At 42.6% G+C, this 18428-nt stretch overlaps 6 protein-coding genes across 6 annotated transcripts in view; 1 reads left to right on the top strand and 5 right to left on the bottom strand.

Annotated features, from left to right (window-relative positions):
* Positions 1-17882, top strand: part of LOC135339566 (T-complex protein 1 subunit zeta-like) — a 28823-nt gene extending 10941 nt beyond the window's left edge. Inside the window, exons 5-17 of the mRNA XM_064535705.1 lie at positions 13901-14014; positions 14293-14399; positions 14754-14864; positions 14922-15036; positions 15112-15156; positions 15212-15294; positions 15533-15629; positions 15928-15994; positions 16136-16323; positions 16375-16461; positions 17163-17211; positions 17328-17400; positions 17675-17882. Coding sequence (XP_064391775.1) covers positions 13901-14014; positions 14293-14399; positions 14754-14864; positions 14922-15036; positions 15112-15156; positions 15212-15294; positions 15533-15629; positions 15928-15994; positions 16136-16323; positions 16375-16461; positions 17163-17211; positions 17328-17400; positions 17675-17750 — 1212 coding nt within the window. The 3' untranslated portion in view covers positions 17751-17882. The remainder of the gene's footprint in view (positions 1-13900; positions 14015-14292; positions 14400-14753; positions 14865-14921; positions 15037-15111; positions 15157-15211; positions 15295-15532; positions 15630-15927; positions 15995-16135; positions 16324-16374; positions 16462-17162; positions 17212-17327; positions 17401-17674) is intronic.
* Positions 2282-3750, bottom strand: LOC135339587 (uncharacterized). Its single transcript, XM_064535736.1, has 2 exons — positions 3627-3750; positions 2282-3573 (listed from the first exon to the last, which is right to left on the bottom strand). The coding sequence occupies exon 2, from the start codon at positions 3389-3391 to the stop codon at positions 2414-2416; it is 978 nt and encodes a 325-aa protein (XP_064391806.1). The 5' UTR covers positions 3392-3573; positions 3627-3750; the 3' UTR covers positions 2282-2413.
* Positions 4142-5500, bottom strand: LOC135339579 (uncharacterized). Its single transcript, XM_064535721.1, has one exon. It carries the CDS (start codon positions 5371-5373, stop codon positions 4231-4233), a length of 1143 nt encoding a protein of 380 aa, XP_064391791.1. The 5' UTR covers positions 5374-5500; the 3' UTR covers positions 4142-4230.
* LOC135339582 (uncharacterized) lies at positions 7489-10241 on the bottom strand. Its single transcript, XM_064535724.1, has 2 exons — positions 8877-10241; positions 7489-8811 (listed from the first exon to the last, which is right to left on the bottom strand). Exon 1 carries the CDS (start codon positions 10205-10207, stop codon positions 9137-9139), a length of 1071 nt encoding a protein of 356 aa, XP_064391794.1. The 5' UTR covers positions 10208-10241; the 3' UTR covers positions 7489-8811; positions 8877-9136.
* Positions 10688-12190, bottom strand: LOC135339574 (uncharacterized). The gene has a single exon (XM_064535715.1). It carries the CDS (start codon positions 12056-12058, stop codon positions 10805-10807), a length of 1254 nt encoding a protein of 417 aa, XP_064391785.1. The 5' UTR covers positions 12059-12190; the 3' UTR covers positions 10688-10804.
* On the bottom strand, positions 17834-18423 carry LOC135339599 (late histone H2B.L4-like). Its single transcript, XM_064535749.1, has one exon. The coding sequence runs from the start codon at positions 18322-18324 to the stop codon at positions 17953-17955; it is 372 nt and encodes a 123-aa protein (XP_064391819.1). The 5' UTR covers positions 18325-18423; the 3' UTR covers positions 17834-17952.
* Positions 18424-18428: the final 5 nt, after the last annotated feature.

Below are 18428 nucleotides of genomic sequence, written 5' to 3'. Positions count from 1 at the left end.
CTGTAAAAAAGCCTCTTCGCACTGTAGTGGCTGCTTGTGCCTTTTAAAAACCCTCTTCACTATTAATTGTGTATGATGAAGTGACAATGATATGAATATAGTTAGTCAGGTATGTCTGTCAGTAAGTCTATTGTTACAGTAATCTTCTATTCTCCCTACAGTTGTTAAAACTACGCTTTGGCTACAGTGTACATAGTTTTGTTAGCTTCATTCCACAGCACATTTCTCAACGATACTGGTGGCATCTTCCCACTTGTTGTCTTGCTTGTTGTCAGTCTTTGTCTCGGTGTATAACCTTGGTTTCATGACATACTGACTGCTTCCAAAGCTCCCTCCTATAACAATTACATCCAAATTTTCGGCTTGGTTCATGGTTGCCACAGCAACATTGTAGCGAGCACTCCTCATGTAGCCGGCACTCTCCCAGGTGTCAGTGACAGGGTTATATCGTAACACGTCAGATGTTGGTTGGTTGTCTTTGTCCCGCCCTCCGAAAGAGAAGAGAGTATCTTTAATGGCATGGAGAGTTGATCCCGAGTGGGGAGGCTTAGAGCAATTTGACACGGGCAAAATTTCTTTTTTTATTTCCTTCACTTTCGCAGCTGCTTTATGATCTGTTTTGTTTTCCACCTCTTCTTCTGTGACTAATGCCACCTTGCACATTTGTCCATCATTACGTAAGTAGAGATTTTTTCCAACAACTGTTACAGATTGAAAATCAATCTTCCTAATCTGCATACTGTCTCCCATTTTCCCCTCTTTTTTAAAACATCACAACTCTCTATCGTTTGATATCCTGATCTCTCCTCTCTCCACTGGACAATTGCATACAGTGATCCCTCTAAACTGGCTATCACTATTTTGTTGGTTGTTTTGTTGTAAGAGTAAGAGGTATTATGTGGCAGAAAGTTAAAGCTGTTACTTTGAGCTTTCCACTCACCGAGGTGAAAATGAAAGCCTGCCTGTTTCTTATCAGAAAGTGTGATAACCTCTCCTTTGTGCACTGTTAATGGTGGAGCTCCCTCCAGTTGCTCGATCGGACATTTTGGTAGCATGGACCACATCCCGTGTTTAGCATGATAGAGCAGTGCTGCACCATCGCTAGCTAGCACGAAGACGTAGTCATTACATTGGACGGCTGATGCTCTTGGTAGGAGGAGGGGGGCGTTGTTCAGACGTACCCAGTTGGTCAGAGTCACCTTCGATGGTGTGACAGGGGGAGGGTCTAGTGAAGCCTGTGTTAGATAAGATATATATTGTTACATAGAATTGCTCGTTTGGTTATTATTAACTGAAAGTGACAATCATGTGATGATAGTTAGTCATGCATGTCTGTGAGGCTAAGACTACCGTATAGCGGGTAATTTTCGTGGGGTAAAACATTCGTTATTTTGTGGGCAAGCTGACCTCCACGAAATTTTAACGTAGGTGTGGCTTACCGGAATGTAGGAATGCAGGCAGGCAACGAGACTAAAGGGACTTTTTTTACTCACGAAAACCACTTTTTCTCGAGTTGAACGAATTTTTTACCCCACGAAAATTACCCGCTATACGATACTGTTATAGTAAAGAAAGCATTGCTCAAGCGTTTGTTTAATAGACTCGGGTTTTATCCATCAAGCATTGTGTAGTGGGTGGGTGTGGTATTGGAACAATGAGTGAAATATTCAGGTGTGTGTAACCGGCCCACCTTCGATCTCTTGGAGGGGGGAGGAGTGTGTATCCATCTTGGACGCCATTTTAACTTCTACTGTAGCAAACCATGTGCTATAGAATAATGTGGTTACTAGATCACATGAGCCTGGTTTGAGGAATTACCCCAGAACCACACGATTCCTCTGTATAATTATAAATGCACACACAACCACAAAGTAGTATTATGTTTGAATTCATGTTTGTCAATTTGTTCAGGCAAGCTGCTATAATTTTATGTACAAAGCACTTTTTCGTGCCAGTTTTTGTTTTACCGAATTGAATTATATAATAGTTAGACACTGTTTTGGAGGTGTCTATGGGATTTAGAAGCCCAAAGGCACTGATTTAGTATCCCGAGCGTAGCGAGGGTACTAAAGTGGCTGAGGGCTTCTAAATCACATGGACACCGACAAAACAGTGTCTAACTCATTTAGATACTAGTGCGCATGCTCAAACCGCTTGACTACAATACAATTACTTGACAACGGAATACTATGTATACTAAGTCCCATAGTATACCTGCTCTGAGGCACTTTTCCCATGTACTTCCCATGTAGATCTTATCATAGTGTCTAAGTACATGTAGTTAGTTTTGAGCATAATTATGACAACTATAATTATTCATACAGTACTTGTATTCTATTCTCCTACAGTTATTGTGTACAGTGAGTTTTAACTAATAGCTAACTTGGCTACAGTGTACATAGTTTTGTTAGCCTCATTCCACAGCACATCTCTCAACGATACTGGTGGCATCTTCCCATTCTGAGATGACCTTCTCCTCAGCTTTGTCTTGCTTGTTGTCAGTCTTGGTCTCGGTGTATAACCTTGGTTTCATGACGTACTGACTACCCCCAAAGCTTCCTCCTATAACAATTACATCCAGATTTTCGGCTTGGCTCATGGTTGCCACGGTAGCGTTGTATCTACAGCTCCTCATGTAGCCGGCACTCTCCCAGGTGTCAGTGTCGGGGTTATATCTTAACACGTCGGGCATTGGTTGATAGTCCTCGTCCCGTCCTCCGAAAGAGAACAAGCTGTTCTTGACGGCATGGATGGTTGATCCCGGGTGGAGAGGCTTAGAGCAATGTGACACTGGCAAAAACTTTGTCATTTTAACTTTGCCAAATACTGCTTTATATCTATTTTCTGTTTTGTCTTCTTCTTCCATGGCTAGTGCCACCTTCCACAGTTGCTCATCAGTTCGTACGTAGAGAGTTGTTCCGACAATTGCTGCAGATTCAAGATGAGGTGTTTTGACAACTGCTGCAGTGGGAGTTGTTACCCTAGATATGAAAGATTCGTAAGATTCGAAAGATTGAGGTTTTTCTTTTCTTATTCTGCATATTGTCTTCCATGTTCCTTGGCTTTGTAAAACGTCACAATGCTGTGTCGTTTCAATGTCATTTTTCTCCGAAGAATAATTGTAGCCAAGATCGCTCTCCTCTGTCCACTGGACGATTGCATACAGTGATCCTTCTAAACTGGCTATCACTATTTTGTTGGTTTTGTGAGAACTGTGATTTAAATCTTCCAGAAATTGAAAGGTGTTATTTTGAGTTTTCCAATCCCCGAGGTGAAAATGAAAGCTTGCCTGCTTGTTATCAGAAAGTGTGATAACCTCTCCTTTGTGTACTGTTAATGGTGGAGCTCCCTCCAGTTGCTCGATTGGACATTTTGGTAGCATGGACCACATCCCGTGTTTAGCATGATAGAGAAGTGCTGTACCATCACTAGCTAGCACGAAGACGTAGTCATTCCATTGGACGGCTGATGCTCTCGGTAGGAGGAGGGGGGCGTTGGTCTGACGTACCCAGTTGGTCAGAGTCACCTTTTTTTTGGCACACTTGTGCTGGTTTCAACTGGGTAGAGAGAGGCCTGAGTGTGAATAAGAATAAGATAGTAATTATAAACAGATGTTTGTCACTCACCATTTTTTTAGCTTCAGAGATTTGAGCCTGTTTTCCAAATGGTATCACATGATTGACAGTGTCACATGGTACGGTACAATAATAATTATAGTTGTGAGCTTATATGGTATCTTCCTACAGTTCTTGTGTACAGTGAAATTAGCTGCAGTGTACATAATTTTGTTGGGATCGTTTCACAGTGCATTTCGATAACCATGTTGCTAGACTAGAGCATTTAGAGCTGTCACTTTTTTAAAACTGTTAATTATGCCTCGGTGTGCGAGATGTGAAGCAAGATCTGTTAGCTATCGTATAGCGGGTATATTTCGATGGTATGCGAATTTAATATTGCATGCATGCATGCATGCTGCCAAAAGGCGCTATATATTCCAATTAAATCCGCAAAAACCTTCTAAAGGCATTTCCTCGAAAATGTATACCCTCGAAATACACCCGCTATACGGTAATACTTTATTGTCCACCTGCCAACATTTTTTGGGGTATCTTCGGTTTGTACAATGTTTTTGTTTGGATCACATGATTGAAATTATCTTATCAAATGGCAATTCATTCTTCGCTACAAATTTATATTTTCTATACGGTAGTCTTAGCTAGTGTACACTGTTTAGTTGAATGTGCATTTCTCTATGATGCTAGTCTTGTTGTCCCAGGTAGGAGGGGAGGGAGGTGGAGAGGTCCCCAACTGTAAACCACTACATGGTTGACTTTGTACTACATGTTCACTTGGCGGGTTCAGTCGTTGCGTCATGATGTGCGCGCTGCTTCCGAGGCTTCCTCCTAGCACAATCACATCCATTGTCGTATCTTGTGCGGTTGCCACAGCAACATTATATCTACAGCTCCTCATGTAGCCGGCACTCTCCCAGGTGTCAGTGTCGGGGTTATATCGTAACACGTCAGATGTTGGTTGGTTGTCCCCGTCCCGCCCTCCGAAAGAGAAGAGAGTATCTTTAATAGCATGGAGAGTTGATCCCGCGTACGTAGGACTGGCACAGGCTGTCGCGGAATGTAGTAGTCGTTGTGGAGGTGGGAAACCGAAGTTGAGCCCAGTAGTTATTGGCTTTGAAAAGTCGTCAATTTTTTGATTTGTAGCCATTTTTAGTTGTGCTGGCATAGTCAATTTGAACATCTTCTCTCCAGCTTGAACAAACAAGGTTCTACCAACCACTGCTGCAGATTTGAGAGGGCTTGATCCAATCTCACAGATCTTCTCCCACTTAGAGCTTGGATCATACGAGAATACAGTGCACTCGCTAGCTTGTTGGTACAGCCCTCCTCCTAGCTGTAGCCCTCCTCCTCCTACTAGCCGTATCCCTCCTATTACATGTTGCTGCTGCACTTGTGATTTGAAGTCGACAACAGAGTAGAGAATGTTGTTGTCACTGGCAATGATTCGTGGTCCCCTCCCCTCGGACATATTCATATCTTTAACCATTGTCCACTGGCATAGTTGGGAATCAAAGGTAGACACTTCTCCATTCACAGACATCGTGAGAATTCTGCTGTTATGGAGAGTCAAGGCCGGGGCAAGGTTGACACTTGTATAGGGTGATTTAGACACCATGGACCACATGTTGTGTTTGCTGTGGTAGAGAAGTGCTGTACCATCTCTAGCTAGCACGAAGACGTAGTCATTCCATTGGACGGCTGATGCTCTCGGTAGGAGGAGGGGGGCGTTGTTCAGGCGTACCCAGTTGGTCAGAGTCACCTTCGATTTCTTGGAGGAGGTTGGAGAGTATGTATCCATCTTGACTTCTGTTGTGTATTTAGCTAACAGTATACTAGAGAATATAACCTTGTTTACTTTAGGTCACATGAGCTATTTTTAGAGATAATGCCCATATGATTTCTCTGTACACTATTGTGTGGTCAAAAAAGTTACTCCCACACACACCAAATACACATGATTGAGATCATTGTTAGTCAATGACACAATTACAATTGTTGCTACAATTTTGTATCAGTAATTTTAGATCTTATAATGTATATGACTGTATTATTTTTCAATTGACTGCATGTGTGTCATCACTTTGCTATATCCCTTTTCCCGTCTCCCATCTCTCGCTTCTGCTGTTGAACATACTAGACAACCAACATATTGAATCTTTCTCACCCTCTCTCTGGTGGCCTTGTTTTAGTCACAGCTACCAGTATACATGGATGTAATCTGACGATACTGTATTAGAATGTTGTCGATCATTATTTTAATTAATAAGCTCTTCATGCTAGTTTGCTAGGCACTGTTGTCGTATCTTATGGAGGGCCATTTGTAACAAAAATTGGTCGCCATGTCGATAGTATCTTAGTTATCTATTTACACACACGACAATATTGAAGTCACTGTACTAGCTTATGCGATGCAGTGGATCTGCCTACCACTTTCATTTTCTTAGTTGTATTTGTACAATATACATGTGTGTGCCACATGGTTGAGAGAAAATGTTGTTGACTTGACTATAAAATTATACCCAAAACATACATTGAATCTTTGCACTACAATTTGTACGCTGGTAGTACACATACATATGTAGCATGCATGTACACTGTTCAATTGACTGTGCATTTTTCTACAATGCTGGTTTTCTACAATGCTTACATCACTTTCTACTGCCCGCTCTGTCATAGGGAACTCACTGCTAGCAACGAGTGTATCGGTTATCATTCAACTTGAAATATGCTGTGAAGTGAGGCCAACACAATTATGTACACTGCAGACCATTTAGTAATTACAAAACTCATTGTACGCACACAACAATTGAACACAAACTAAGTTCAGTTGAGCAATTCAATTTTGTATCTAGTAGTACATGCACTTGAAACGCAAACCACTACGTAGCAGTGAGTTCCCTATGACAGAGCGGGCAGTAGAAAGTGATGTAAGCATTGTAGAAAACCAGCATTGTAGAAAAATGCACAGTCAATTGAACAGTGTACATGTATGCTACATATGTATGTGTACTACCAGCGTACAAATTGTAGCGCAAAGATTCAATGTATGTTTTGGGTATAATTTTATACTTCCTCCTAGCACGATCACATTCATTGTCGTATCTTGTACGGTTGCCACAGCAACATTGTATCTACAGCTCCTCATGTAGCCGGCACTCTCCCAGGTGTCAGTGTCGGGGTTATATCGTAACACGTCAGATGTTGGTTGGTTGTCCTCGTCATGCCCTCCGAAAGAGAGTATGTATCATCTCGGTAGGAGGAGGGGGGGCGTTGTTTAGGCGTACCCAGTTGGTCAGAGTCACCTTCGATTTCTTGGAGGAGGTTGGAGAGTGTGTATCCATCTTGACTTCTGTTGTGTATTTAGCTAACCATGTGGAGAATAATTTAGGTCACCTGAGCCCATGTTGGGAAATACCCAATATTTATGATGTATTTGTTTATATACGCAACCACACAGTTATTTTTTAATCTAAATATGAATATTAAAATGGTTGCTACATTGTATTTTATGTACAAACCCTATATTCATGCCTCTTACTGTTTTCATGCCACGATATTGTACGTAGTGGTTTGCGTTTCAAGTGCATGTACTACTAGATACAAAATTGAATTGCTCAACTGAACTTAGTTTGTGTTCAATTGTTGTGTGCGTACAATGAGTTTTGTAATTACTAAATGGTCTGCAGTGTACATAATTGTGTTGGCCTCACTTCACAGCATATTTCTAGTTGAATGATAACCGATACACTCGTTGCTAGACTACTGTATTAATTGCTTCACATACATGCCACACGCTGTGTTAATTATTAACAATAGACATTCATTCAATCACGTGCCTGCATTTTTTTTAATAGCGCTTTTTTGTTTGCATCACATAATTTATGATGACTATTAAATGGCGATTCTACTATAATTATAGCTACAAATTTTAAAATACATTTAATCACTACTATAAAAGGCAATCCCACAACATAAAATATTTGCTACATATTTAAACACTAGCTAGTTGTATGTGTAGTTCTTAGTTTAGTTGACTGTGCATTTCTCTATGATGCTAGTCTTGTTGTCCCAGGTAGGAGGACGTTGTGGGGATGGCCGGCCGAACAAACCACCATTAGAAGATGCCTGTACTACAGGTTCATTTGGCAGGTTCAGTCGTTGCGTCATGATATGCTCACTGCTTCCGAGGCTCCCTCCTAGCACGATCACATCCATTGTCGTATCTTGTACAGTTGCCACAGCAACATTGTAGCGAGCACTCCTCATGTAGCCGGCACTCTCCCAGGTGTCAGTGTCGGGGTTATATCGTAACACGTCAGATGTTGGTTGATTGTCCTCGTCCCGCCCTCCGATAGAAAAGAGAGTATCTTTAATGGCATGGAGAGTTGATCCCGCATACGCAGGACTGGCACAAGCTGTCGCGAACTGTGGAGTGAATATGTTTCCAGGAATCTTTTGGGGAAGATGGTTTGTTTTCCAGAAATTCTAGTAGATTGTACTGTTGGTGCTTGTGCAATGAAGGTGGCCGGTGCTTGCGTACCTAATTTAAACTCAGTGGTTATTTGCGCTGATGGTAGCTTTGTATTTTCTTCTAGTTTTGGATTTGCTACCACTTTCGTTTCTACTGCATTGTTAGTTGTGTTGGCTGAGTCAATTTGAACATTTCTTGTCCAGTATGAACAAACAAGGTTCCACCAACCACTGCTGCAGATTTGAGAGGGCTTGATCCAAACTCACAGATTTTTACCCACTTAGAGCTTGGATCATACGAGAATACAGTGCACTGGCTAGCTTGTTGGTTTAACCCACTAACATGTTGTCGTTGCTGTACCGATGATTTTAAGTTGACAACAGAGTAGAGAATGTTATTGTCAGTGACAATGATTCGTGGTCCACTATCCTCGGACATGTTCATATCTTTAAGCGCAGTCCACTGGCACAGCTTGGAATCAAATGTAGACACTTCTCCTTTCAAAGACATCGTCAGAATTCTGCCTTTATGCAGGGTCAAGGCTGAGGCAAGGTTGTCACTTGTATAGGGTGATTTAGACAGCATGGACCACATATCATGTTTGTTGCGATATAGCAGTGTTGTACCGTCACTAGCTAGAACAAAAACGTAGTCATTCCATTGGACGGCTGATGCTCTCGGTAGGAGGAGGGGGGCGTTGTTCAGGCGTACCCAGTTGGTCAGAGTCACCTTCGATGGTGTGACAGGGGGAGGGTCTAGTGAAGCCTGTGATGGAATACAAAGATATGTCATTGACTAATTTTATTATTATATGATACTGCGTTACTTACCATTGCCGCTCTTGTTTCGTGATTTTGAACTAAAAGTGGGTGTAACTAATCGTGTGTATAGTTGCAGTGAGTGAATTCATTGATAATGTCCTGCATCTAGTAATTAAGTGTTTGTATGTTCTTAGTTTACTCAAGTATGTTTATAATATTGACTGAAACACTAACTGCCTGCATTACTGTATACGCATACAATTACTATCTTGATGCTACCAGTCATGTATTATAATTATTAACTATACAGTAAGTCAGCACTATAGTCACTATACTACACACTTCTCCATCATCGATGTGGAACATTCCCAATCATCGTTCGATGATGTCGTGCTTGATATTGTCGATGGTGCATGTACCTTGAGCGGTGTCTGTAAGCTCTTGCTCCCAAAGCTTCCTCCGAGTACAAAAACTTCTTTCTTCGTATCAATCTCAACGTTTGCCACAGCAACATTGTAGCGAGCACTCCTCAAGTAGCCGGCACTCTCCCAGGTGTCAGTGTCGGGGTTATATCGTAACACGTCAGATGTTGGTTGGTTGTTCTCGTCCCGCCCTCCGAAAGAGAATAGCTCGTTGTTAATGGCGTGAAGAGTTGATCCTTTTAAAGGAGGCATGTTTGGTGATGTCATTTGCACGAATTCTTCTGTTTTTTGTTTCTTTGCTGGTGATAGCTCCGGTACCAGCTCGGCAGTTTTCAAGCCTTCGATTGCTAGCTTGTGTATCTTTTTCCCTGATTGAATGTATAGGGAAGAGCCAGCCAGTGCTGCTGATTTAAAGGTGATACTGCGTGGAGCTTCCATATCACTGATCTTTTCCCAACTATGACCAGAGCTGTAGCTAAAGACATGGCATGCCTGAGAGCCATAAATTGGATTTGATCGGCTACCATAGTACATGATAACATACAAGTTGTTTCTATCACTCATCATTGCAATGGAGTGAATGTAGCTGTATTTTAAATCCATTTTAAGCTCAGGACACTCCTTCCACTGACTTGCACGTTTACTATAACATAACACCGTCCCATTGATGGATACAGTTATGACTTCACCTTTGTACAGGGCTAGTGGTGGGGGACCTTCTGGTGGCAGTGTTTCGTTGCAGCTTATTAGAACAGACCACATAGCATTTGTAGCATGGTAGAGCAATGCTGTGCCATCACTAGCTAGCACAAAGATGTAGTCATTCCATTGGACGGCTGATGCTCTCGGTAGGAGGAGGGGGGCATTGTTCAGGCGTACCCAGTTGGTCAGAGTCACTGTTGTCTTTAGTCTTATGTTGATTGCAACTGGTGATTTGTGAAAACGAAGTACCGCTTTAGACTTTTTGTCACTAGCCATTTTTAGCCAAGAGCTAAATTTGCAGATCACATGATTGATTGTGCCACTGTACAATAATATGAATTGTTCAATTGCCGGAACAATTGCCGGAACTTATATGGTACGTGTTCTCTTACATACACAATGAGCTTGTAATTGCTAAATTAGCTGCAGTGTACATAATTTTGTTGGCCTATTTTACAGCACATTTTCGGTTGAGTCATACCCAATACACTCGTTGCTAGACTACTGTATTGATTGCTACATGTACAGCTGTCACGTTCATATTATTTTGATGTAATCATTCCATTGGACGGAGTACAATAATTGTCATTGTACATCGTGTATATTGTACCATAATTATTGTCTGATATGTTAATTAACTTCTACATAATAATACAGCGGCCACACACTGTGTTAATCATAATACTCATTCAATCTCTTAGTTTATTGTCATTATTTCCACCTGCCAACATTTTTTTGTATCTTCGGTTTGTACAATGTTTTTGTTTGGATCACATGATTGAAATTATCTTATCAAAATTAATGGCAATTCATTCTTCGCTACAAATTTATATTTTCTATACGCTAGTCTTACATGTAGCTAGTGTACACTGTTTAGTTGACTGTGCATTTCTCTATGATGCTGGTCTTGTTGTCCCAGGTAGGAGGGGAGGGAGATGGAGGGGCTACCAACTGTGGACCATAATTTCCAAATAAATCCTGTACTACAGGTTTACTTGGAGGGCGCACTTGTTGCGTCATGATATGCTCACTGCTTCCGAGGCTGCCTCCTAGCACAATCACATCCATTGTCGTATCTTGTACGGTTGCCACAGCAACATTGTATCTACAGCTCCTCATGTAGCCGGCACTCTCCCAGGTGTCAGTGTCGGGGTTATATCGTAACACGTCAGATGTTGGTTGGTTGTCCTCGTCCCGCCCTCCGAAAGAGAAGAGAGTATCTTTAATGGCGTGGAGGGTTGATCCCGCGTACATAGGACTGGCACAGGCTGTCGCGGATTGTAGTACTTGTTGTGGGACTGGTTGGTTTCTAGGCACTTTCTGGGGGGGAATGGCGTTTATTCCAAACGGTGATCTTGTTCCTGCTTGCGTACTAAAGAGCCCAGTGACTGTTTGCGCTGCTGTAGCTAGCTTTGTGTTACTTTCTAGTTTTGGATTTGCTGCCACCTTTGTTTCCGCTGGCAGAGTCAATTTGAACATATCTTGTCCAGCTAGAACAAATAAGGTTCCATCAACCACTGCTGCAGATTTAAGAGGACTGGATCCAATCTCATTGATTTTTACCCACTTAGATTTTGAGTTGTACAAGAATACAGTGCTGTCGGTGTGTCTGGAGGAAGCTTGTTGTTGGCCGAAATTTTGTGGTAGCACTCCTCCTAGCGGCCCTCTTCCTAGCTTTAGCCCTCCTCCATGTAGGCCTTGTTCTTGCTGCACTTGCTGCACTCGTGTTTTAAAGTCAACAACAGAGTAGAGAATGTTGTTGGAACTGACAAGGAGTCTCGGTCTGTTGCCCACTTCCATACGCATGTCATGAAGCACTGCCCACCGGCACAGCTGGGGATTAAACGTGGATACTTCTCCATTTGCAGACATCGTGAGAATCTGGCCATTATGGAGAGTCAAGGCCGGGGTGAGGTTGAAGTAGCTATAGGGTGACTTAGGCAGCATGGACCAGATGTTATGTTTCCTGTGGTAGAGCAGTGCTGTATCGTCACTAGCTAGCACAAAGACGAAGTCATTCCATTGGACAGCTGATGCTCTTGGTAGGAGGAGGGGGGCGTTGTTCAGGCGTACCCAGTTGGTCAGAGTCACTTTTGTTCCCTGGAAGTGGGTACTATAATCCTCCATCTTGTGTTGGCTGTGTAGTTAAACCACTTAATGATGCACACAAGTCATGTAGATCACTTGAGATCACATGAGCCCATTAAGGCCTTCGGGACGACCCTAAGTGCCACAACCACTCAGTAATGAAAACACCATTGAACTATTGTTTCGGTTCAGTTAACAATACAATGTGCATGTGCTATTTCACATAACCTCGTCCACCACACATACACAGGTGTTAGAGAGTGTGGATATATTAGATCTTATAATATGCATGTATAATGTTCAGTTGACTGCAGGCGTTTCATGTGTGTTAATAGCCTATCCGTTATCCATGGACCAATACCATTATTTGTTTTGTATTTGTAGGTACGTTATATGCATTACATGGTTGGGAGAACTGGCTTGTATAACTAACATTCACAAAATAAATCTCTTTAGTTGTGTATACACTGATAGTATGTAGTTCATGTACACTGTTTAGTTGACTGTGCATTTTTCTACAATGCTCGTCTTGTTGTCCCAGGTAGGAGGAGGAGGTGAGGGATCGTGTATTACTACAGGATCACTGTGTACTTGTCGTTGCGTCATGATATGCTCACTGCTTCCGAGGCTTCCTCCTAGCACAATCACATTCATTATCGTATCTTGTACGGTTACCGCAGCAACATTGTAGCGAGCACTCCTCATGTAGCCGGCACTCTCCCAGGTGTCAGTGTCGGGGTTATATCGTAACACGTCAGGTTGTCTTTGTCCCGCCCTCCGAAAGAGAATAGAGTATCTTTAGTGGCGTGGAGAGTTGATCCCGCGTACATAGGACTGGCACAGGCTATTGTGGACTGTAGTATCGGTTGTTGTTGTTGGGGGGGTAGGTTTCTAGGAATACTCTCGCGGGGGAGGGGATTTCCAGTAAAATATGTTGGCGGCCCTCTGGACCCCACCCCGATGAGTGCTGGCGGTTGCGGTAGCGTTGGTTTTAGATATACTGCCACCTTTGGTTGTAGCCATTTTTAGTTCTACTGGCAGAGTCAATTTGAACATTTCTTGTCCAGCAAGGACAAACAAGGTTCCACCAACCACTGCTGCAGATTGGAGAGGGCTTGATCTGATCTCACAGATCTTCTCCCATTTAGAGCTTGTGTTGTACGAGAAGACAGTGCAGTCAGTGTGTTTAGGGCTGACCGTTTGTGCGACAAGCTCAAACTGTAGCGGTCCTCCTTTTCGGGCTTGTTTTTGCTGCCCTTTTGATTTAAAGTCGACAACAGAGTAGAGAATGTTGTTGTCACTGGCAATGATTCGTGGTCCCCTACCCTCGGACATATTCATATCTTTAACCATTGTCCACTGGCACAGTTGGGAATCAAATGTAGACATTTCTCCTCTCTCAGACATCGTGATAATTCTGTCATTATAGAGGGTCAAGGCCGGGGCAAGGTTGACACTTGTATGGGGTGACTTAGACAGCATCGACCACATATTGTGTTTGCTGTGGTAGAGAAGTGTTGTACCGTCACTAGCTAGCACAAAGACATAGTCATTCCATTGAACGGCTGATGCTCTCGTTAGGAGGAGGGGGGCGTTGCTCAAGCGTACCCAGTTGGTCAGAGTCACCTTCACTTTTTGGGAGATTAGAGTATCTATCTCGATTTCCATTTTTGTGCTAAAATAAGTGCTTCACTTTTAAAACACATGAGGCTCGCCCATTTTTGAAATTAACCACACCTATGATTACGTTATGCATACAACCATAATTATGAATTCTATTTAAATTTGTGTGTGGTGTTTGCTTGTGCCTTCTGTAAAAAAGCCTCTTTGCTCTTTTATTACATAATTTATTACATGCCTTCATCCACCACACATACACAGGTATTGGAGAGTGTGAAGGTCTCCAAGGAGATGGACAGGGAGACACTCATCTGTGTGGCCAGGACCTCTCTCTGCACCAAGCTATCCAAACAAGTGGCAACCATTCTCACTGAGGTCTGTGCATCGTACAAACTGTATACATGTGCTAGCTACTACGGGGAGTCTACCCCACAGTACTACTGGTATATATGAGAAACATCCCTAGCTATATATTTTCTAGCTTGACACTGTATTCTGCATGTACACACTTCAATATATCTACATGTATGTATTGTGCGACCTGTATAAATTTTGGTTTGTTTGCATTATAGGCCTATTGAATTATATGCCTAGCCTATTCTCATATTGGTTTCAGTTCAGACATTATTGTTTCTCTATCTCTGCCCACACAGGTGGTGGTTGATGCAGTGTTGGCTGTGCAGCGTGGTCCCAACGTGCCCATTGACCTGCACATGGTCGAGATCATGCAGATGATGCACAGGACTGACACTGACACCAAGTAACACAAACACACAGAACAATTATTTTATGTGACTCCCACCAAGAGTATAAATTATAATAGAGAAGAGAGTATCGAACGTAGGCGTACTGTACATCAGATGTATGCGGAGAGTAATGTGACTTCCTATATCTGTCACAAGCTTGGAATTTTCTCACTGACCAATCCAAGCGTGTGGGTGATGTAATCTATCAACGTTCGATACTCTCTTCTCTGTCATATTATACTCTTGGTATTAATACAATGCATTCAAATTTGTAATTCAGAAATGTTCCATACGTACAGTAGCTGTACACATTATACAGCCTACGTGTCCATATATAATTACGTGTGTGCTTGCCCACCCCCTGCTAGACTGGTGAGGGGTCTGGTGATGGACCACGGATCAAGACATCCCGACATGCCCAAGAGAGTGGAGAACTCGTTCATCCTCACATGCAACGTATCCTTGGAGTACGAGAAAACGTGAGAGAGCCTTATCTCTATTAACTGTCTCCTAGTTACCCCACCCCCTTCTTACAGCGAGGTGAACTCTGGGTTCTTCTATAAGACAGCCGCTGAGAGAGAGAAGTTGGTCGATGCCGAGAGGAAGTTCATCGATGATAGAGTACGAAAGGTCATCAAGCTTAAGAAAGAGGTACACACAAAAATGGCTTTGGCGATTCCCCAAATTTTATTCAGTTTATTCACCATCCTTTTTGTTATTTCTCAGGTGTGTGGGGACAGTGACAAGACGTTTATTGTCATCAACCAGAAGGTAAGGCCCCCCCTACATATATGCATGACAGTCACATGACCCCCACCCCCCACAGGGCATAGACCCGATCTCCCTGGACATGCTGGCAAGGGAGGGCATCATGGCTCTGAGGAGGGCCAAGAGGAGAAACATGGAGAGGTGAGCTAGCACTAGTAACTATATAAGCTATCGTATACTTACGGTCAAAGTGAACTCCTGAATGTCCTACATGTCTGTGTGTACTAGCTAACAATACTGTGAAATATTCCGCACTGTTCTATTCGAATTCCTTACAAGTATTACTGTGATGTGCTATGGTGGCCCTTCAAAGACTGGAATATAATATTTTTCGTTTTCTTTGAAAATTGGTAACTCTGATTCTCTTGTCTCCATGCAGGCTAACTCTGGCTTGTGGTGGAGTAGCTATGAACTCTCTTGATGACCTCACTCCCGACTGTCTGGGACACGCTGGTGTCGTCTATGAGCATGTGCTGGTGAGACCACCCACCCACTCATAGTGTGTGATATGTGATAGCATGGTGTGCCTGTGACACTCATAGTGTGTGATATGTGATAGCATGGTGTGCTGGTGAGACCACCCACCCACTCACAGTGTGATATGTGATAGCATGGTGTGCCTGTGAGACCACCCACCCACTTATAGTGTGTGATATGTGATAGCATGGTGTGCCTGTGAGACCACCCACCCACTCACTGTGTGATATGTGATAGCATGGAGTGTGTAATGTGTTCAGTAGCGGGTGGCTTATGTGCTGGTGGATTGTTGTGTAGGGTGAGGACAAGTACACTTTTGTGGAGGACGTGGACAATCCTCAGTCTGTCACTATCCTAGTCAAAGGTGGGTACTGTACTCTGAACTTTGTCTGTATAATTGCTACGATATTATCTGTAGTATACATGTATGTACAATGAATGTGCAGTTCGTAATATTAACTGTCTTCTACTGTCATTTCCTGCACACACGCACACCTCCACACAGGTCCCAACAAGCACACCCTCACCCAGATCAAGGACGCTATCCACGACGGTTTGAGGGCAGTAAAGAACGCCATAGAAGATGGTTCTGTCGTACCAGGGGGTGGGGCATTCGAGGTGGTAGCCAACTATGAGCTGATGTCAGCAGAATTTCTCAATTCTGTTCAGGGGAGGGCTAAATTTGGAGTTAAGGTGTGTGCGTGTTTTTAATGGCTGTTGTTCGAGTGAATTTGTCGTGTACAGGCTTTCGCCGAGGCTCTTATGATTATCCCTAAGGCTCTTGCTCGGAACTCTGGCTTTGACCCTCAAGACAGTATAATCAAGCTTCAGGTGAGTGGTTGCTTATTGTGTGCATATGTGTGTGGGTACACTTAGGCATGTTGTAAAATAATGAATGTGGAATGGAATGGAATATGGACGCCAGATATAAAGAGAATGGATGGTATATAAAGCATGGCAATGGTATGTAGAATCTGAATAGGGGGAGATATAGAACACACACAGAACTTAGTACACATTAGATCTCAGTTGAATATCTTACAACAGCCATAACTTCAGTGTTATTGATCCGATTTCAAAATGTTTAGGATTTTCTGAAAGCTTAGAAAGAGGCCTTTCAAATGATGTGTTTAAATTCCAAATAATTTTGAGGCCATAATTGTCATTTTCGGCTTTGGGCCATGGGCTATAATCCATGGTATTTGGCAAATTCTTTCATCTCACAAATATGAACTTTGATGCTACCATTTGAAAGGTCTCTTTGTAAGCTTTCAGAAAATCAGAAAATCGTTGAAATTGAATGCACGGAATTCAAGTTATTGCAGCTGAAAGAGTCCCTGAACCATATCAGCAACACCAAAAGTTCATTGGGAATGAACTCTTGGTAATACAAATTAGAGATAGTGCGTGTATGGTGGTTGTGGGTATTTAAATATGCTTTCAGTTTGTGAAGGGTTGTAGTTAGTCTTTGTGTTTTTGTGTTTAGGTGTGTCATTATGTGTGTGTGTTGTGAGTGGTTGCTTTGTGTGCAGGAGGAATATGTGAAGACTGGTCAGCCTGTGGGTCTGGATGTGTCAAGTGGTGAGTGGTCTCCCCCCCCCACACACACACCCCCACCCCACACACACACACACCTATTATTGCCCCCCCCCCCCCCACCACACACACACACCTATTACTGCCCTGTGTCCCTTCAGGAGAGGCCATGCTGCCCTCTGAGGAGGGGATATTTGACAACTACAGAGTCAAGAAGACACTACTACACTCATGGTAAGCAAACTACAGTTGGGGTATAATATATTATTGTAAATAGTTGTCTACTAAGACACTGCTACACTCATGGTAAGCAAACTACTGTTGGGGTGTATATTGAAAGCAGTTGTCTATAGCTTCTGTACCTAAACTGCCTGTATGTATTATGTACTATGCTAACAGTTTGATTCCTGTGTGCTGCTAGTGAACTATACCTGTAACATTCCTCATGTGCATGCATGCATGCTTTGGAGTGTGACAATTAGTCATTAATGGTGTTATTCTCATGCAGCACGACCATTGCTGAGAACCTGCTGCTGGTGGATGAGATCATGAAGGCTGGGATGTCCTCACTTAAAGGAGACTAGAACTATACTCTTTAATCAACTAACAGTACTAGCTGCTTATAGCATGACTCTATTTAGTAAAGAAATTATTATTATTATTCATGTATTGTTGAAAGTTTAATTATCACAATGAAGTTAATTTTAATTGACAAAGGTTGATAATAATTACGTTCACATGTACAAACAAAACACAGGGCAATAAAAATGAGTTAATACAAACAGTTTATTTGCTGCTTGTGTACTTGGTGACAGCCTTGGTACCCTCAGAGACGGCATGCTTAGACAGTTCTCCAGGGAGGTGTAGTCTGACTGCAGTTTGTATCTCCCTGCTAGAGACTGTGTGTTTCTTGTTGTAGTGGGCCAGACGTGATGATTCAGTCGCTACTCTCTCAAAGATATCGTTAACAAATGAGTTCATGATGCTCATAGCCTTGGAAGAGATGCCAGTATCGGGGTGGACTTGCTTCAGAACTTTGTAGATGTAGATAGAATAGCTTTCTTTGCGAGACTTTCTTCGGGTTTTCTTTTCACCACTCGGCTTGCTCTTGATGGCAGCCTTTTTCTCTCCTTTCTTGGATGCTACTTTTCCAGGCATATTGTTGTTAAGTTGTAAGTTGTAAGTTGTAGAGTTGTGGAAATTGATGAAACCAGAATGGGTCCACAGTTGGGTGGTCAAGTATTTAGCTACCACTGAATGGA

This window comes from Halichondria panicea, chromosome 8 (assembly GCF_963675165.1).
Source record: "Halichondria panicea chromosome 8, odHalPani1.1, whole genome shotgun sequence".
Taxonomy (NCBI): domain Eukaryota; kingdom Metazoa; phylum Porifera; class Demospongiae; order Suberitida; family Halichondriidae; genus Halichondria; species Halichondria panicea.
This window is presented reverse-complemented; position numbering and strand designations above follow the sequence as displayed.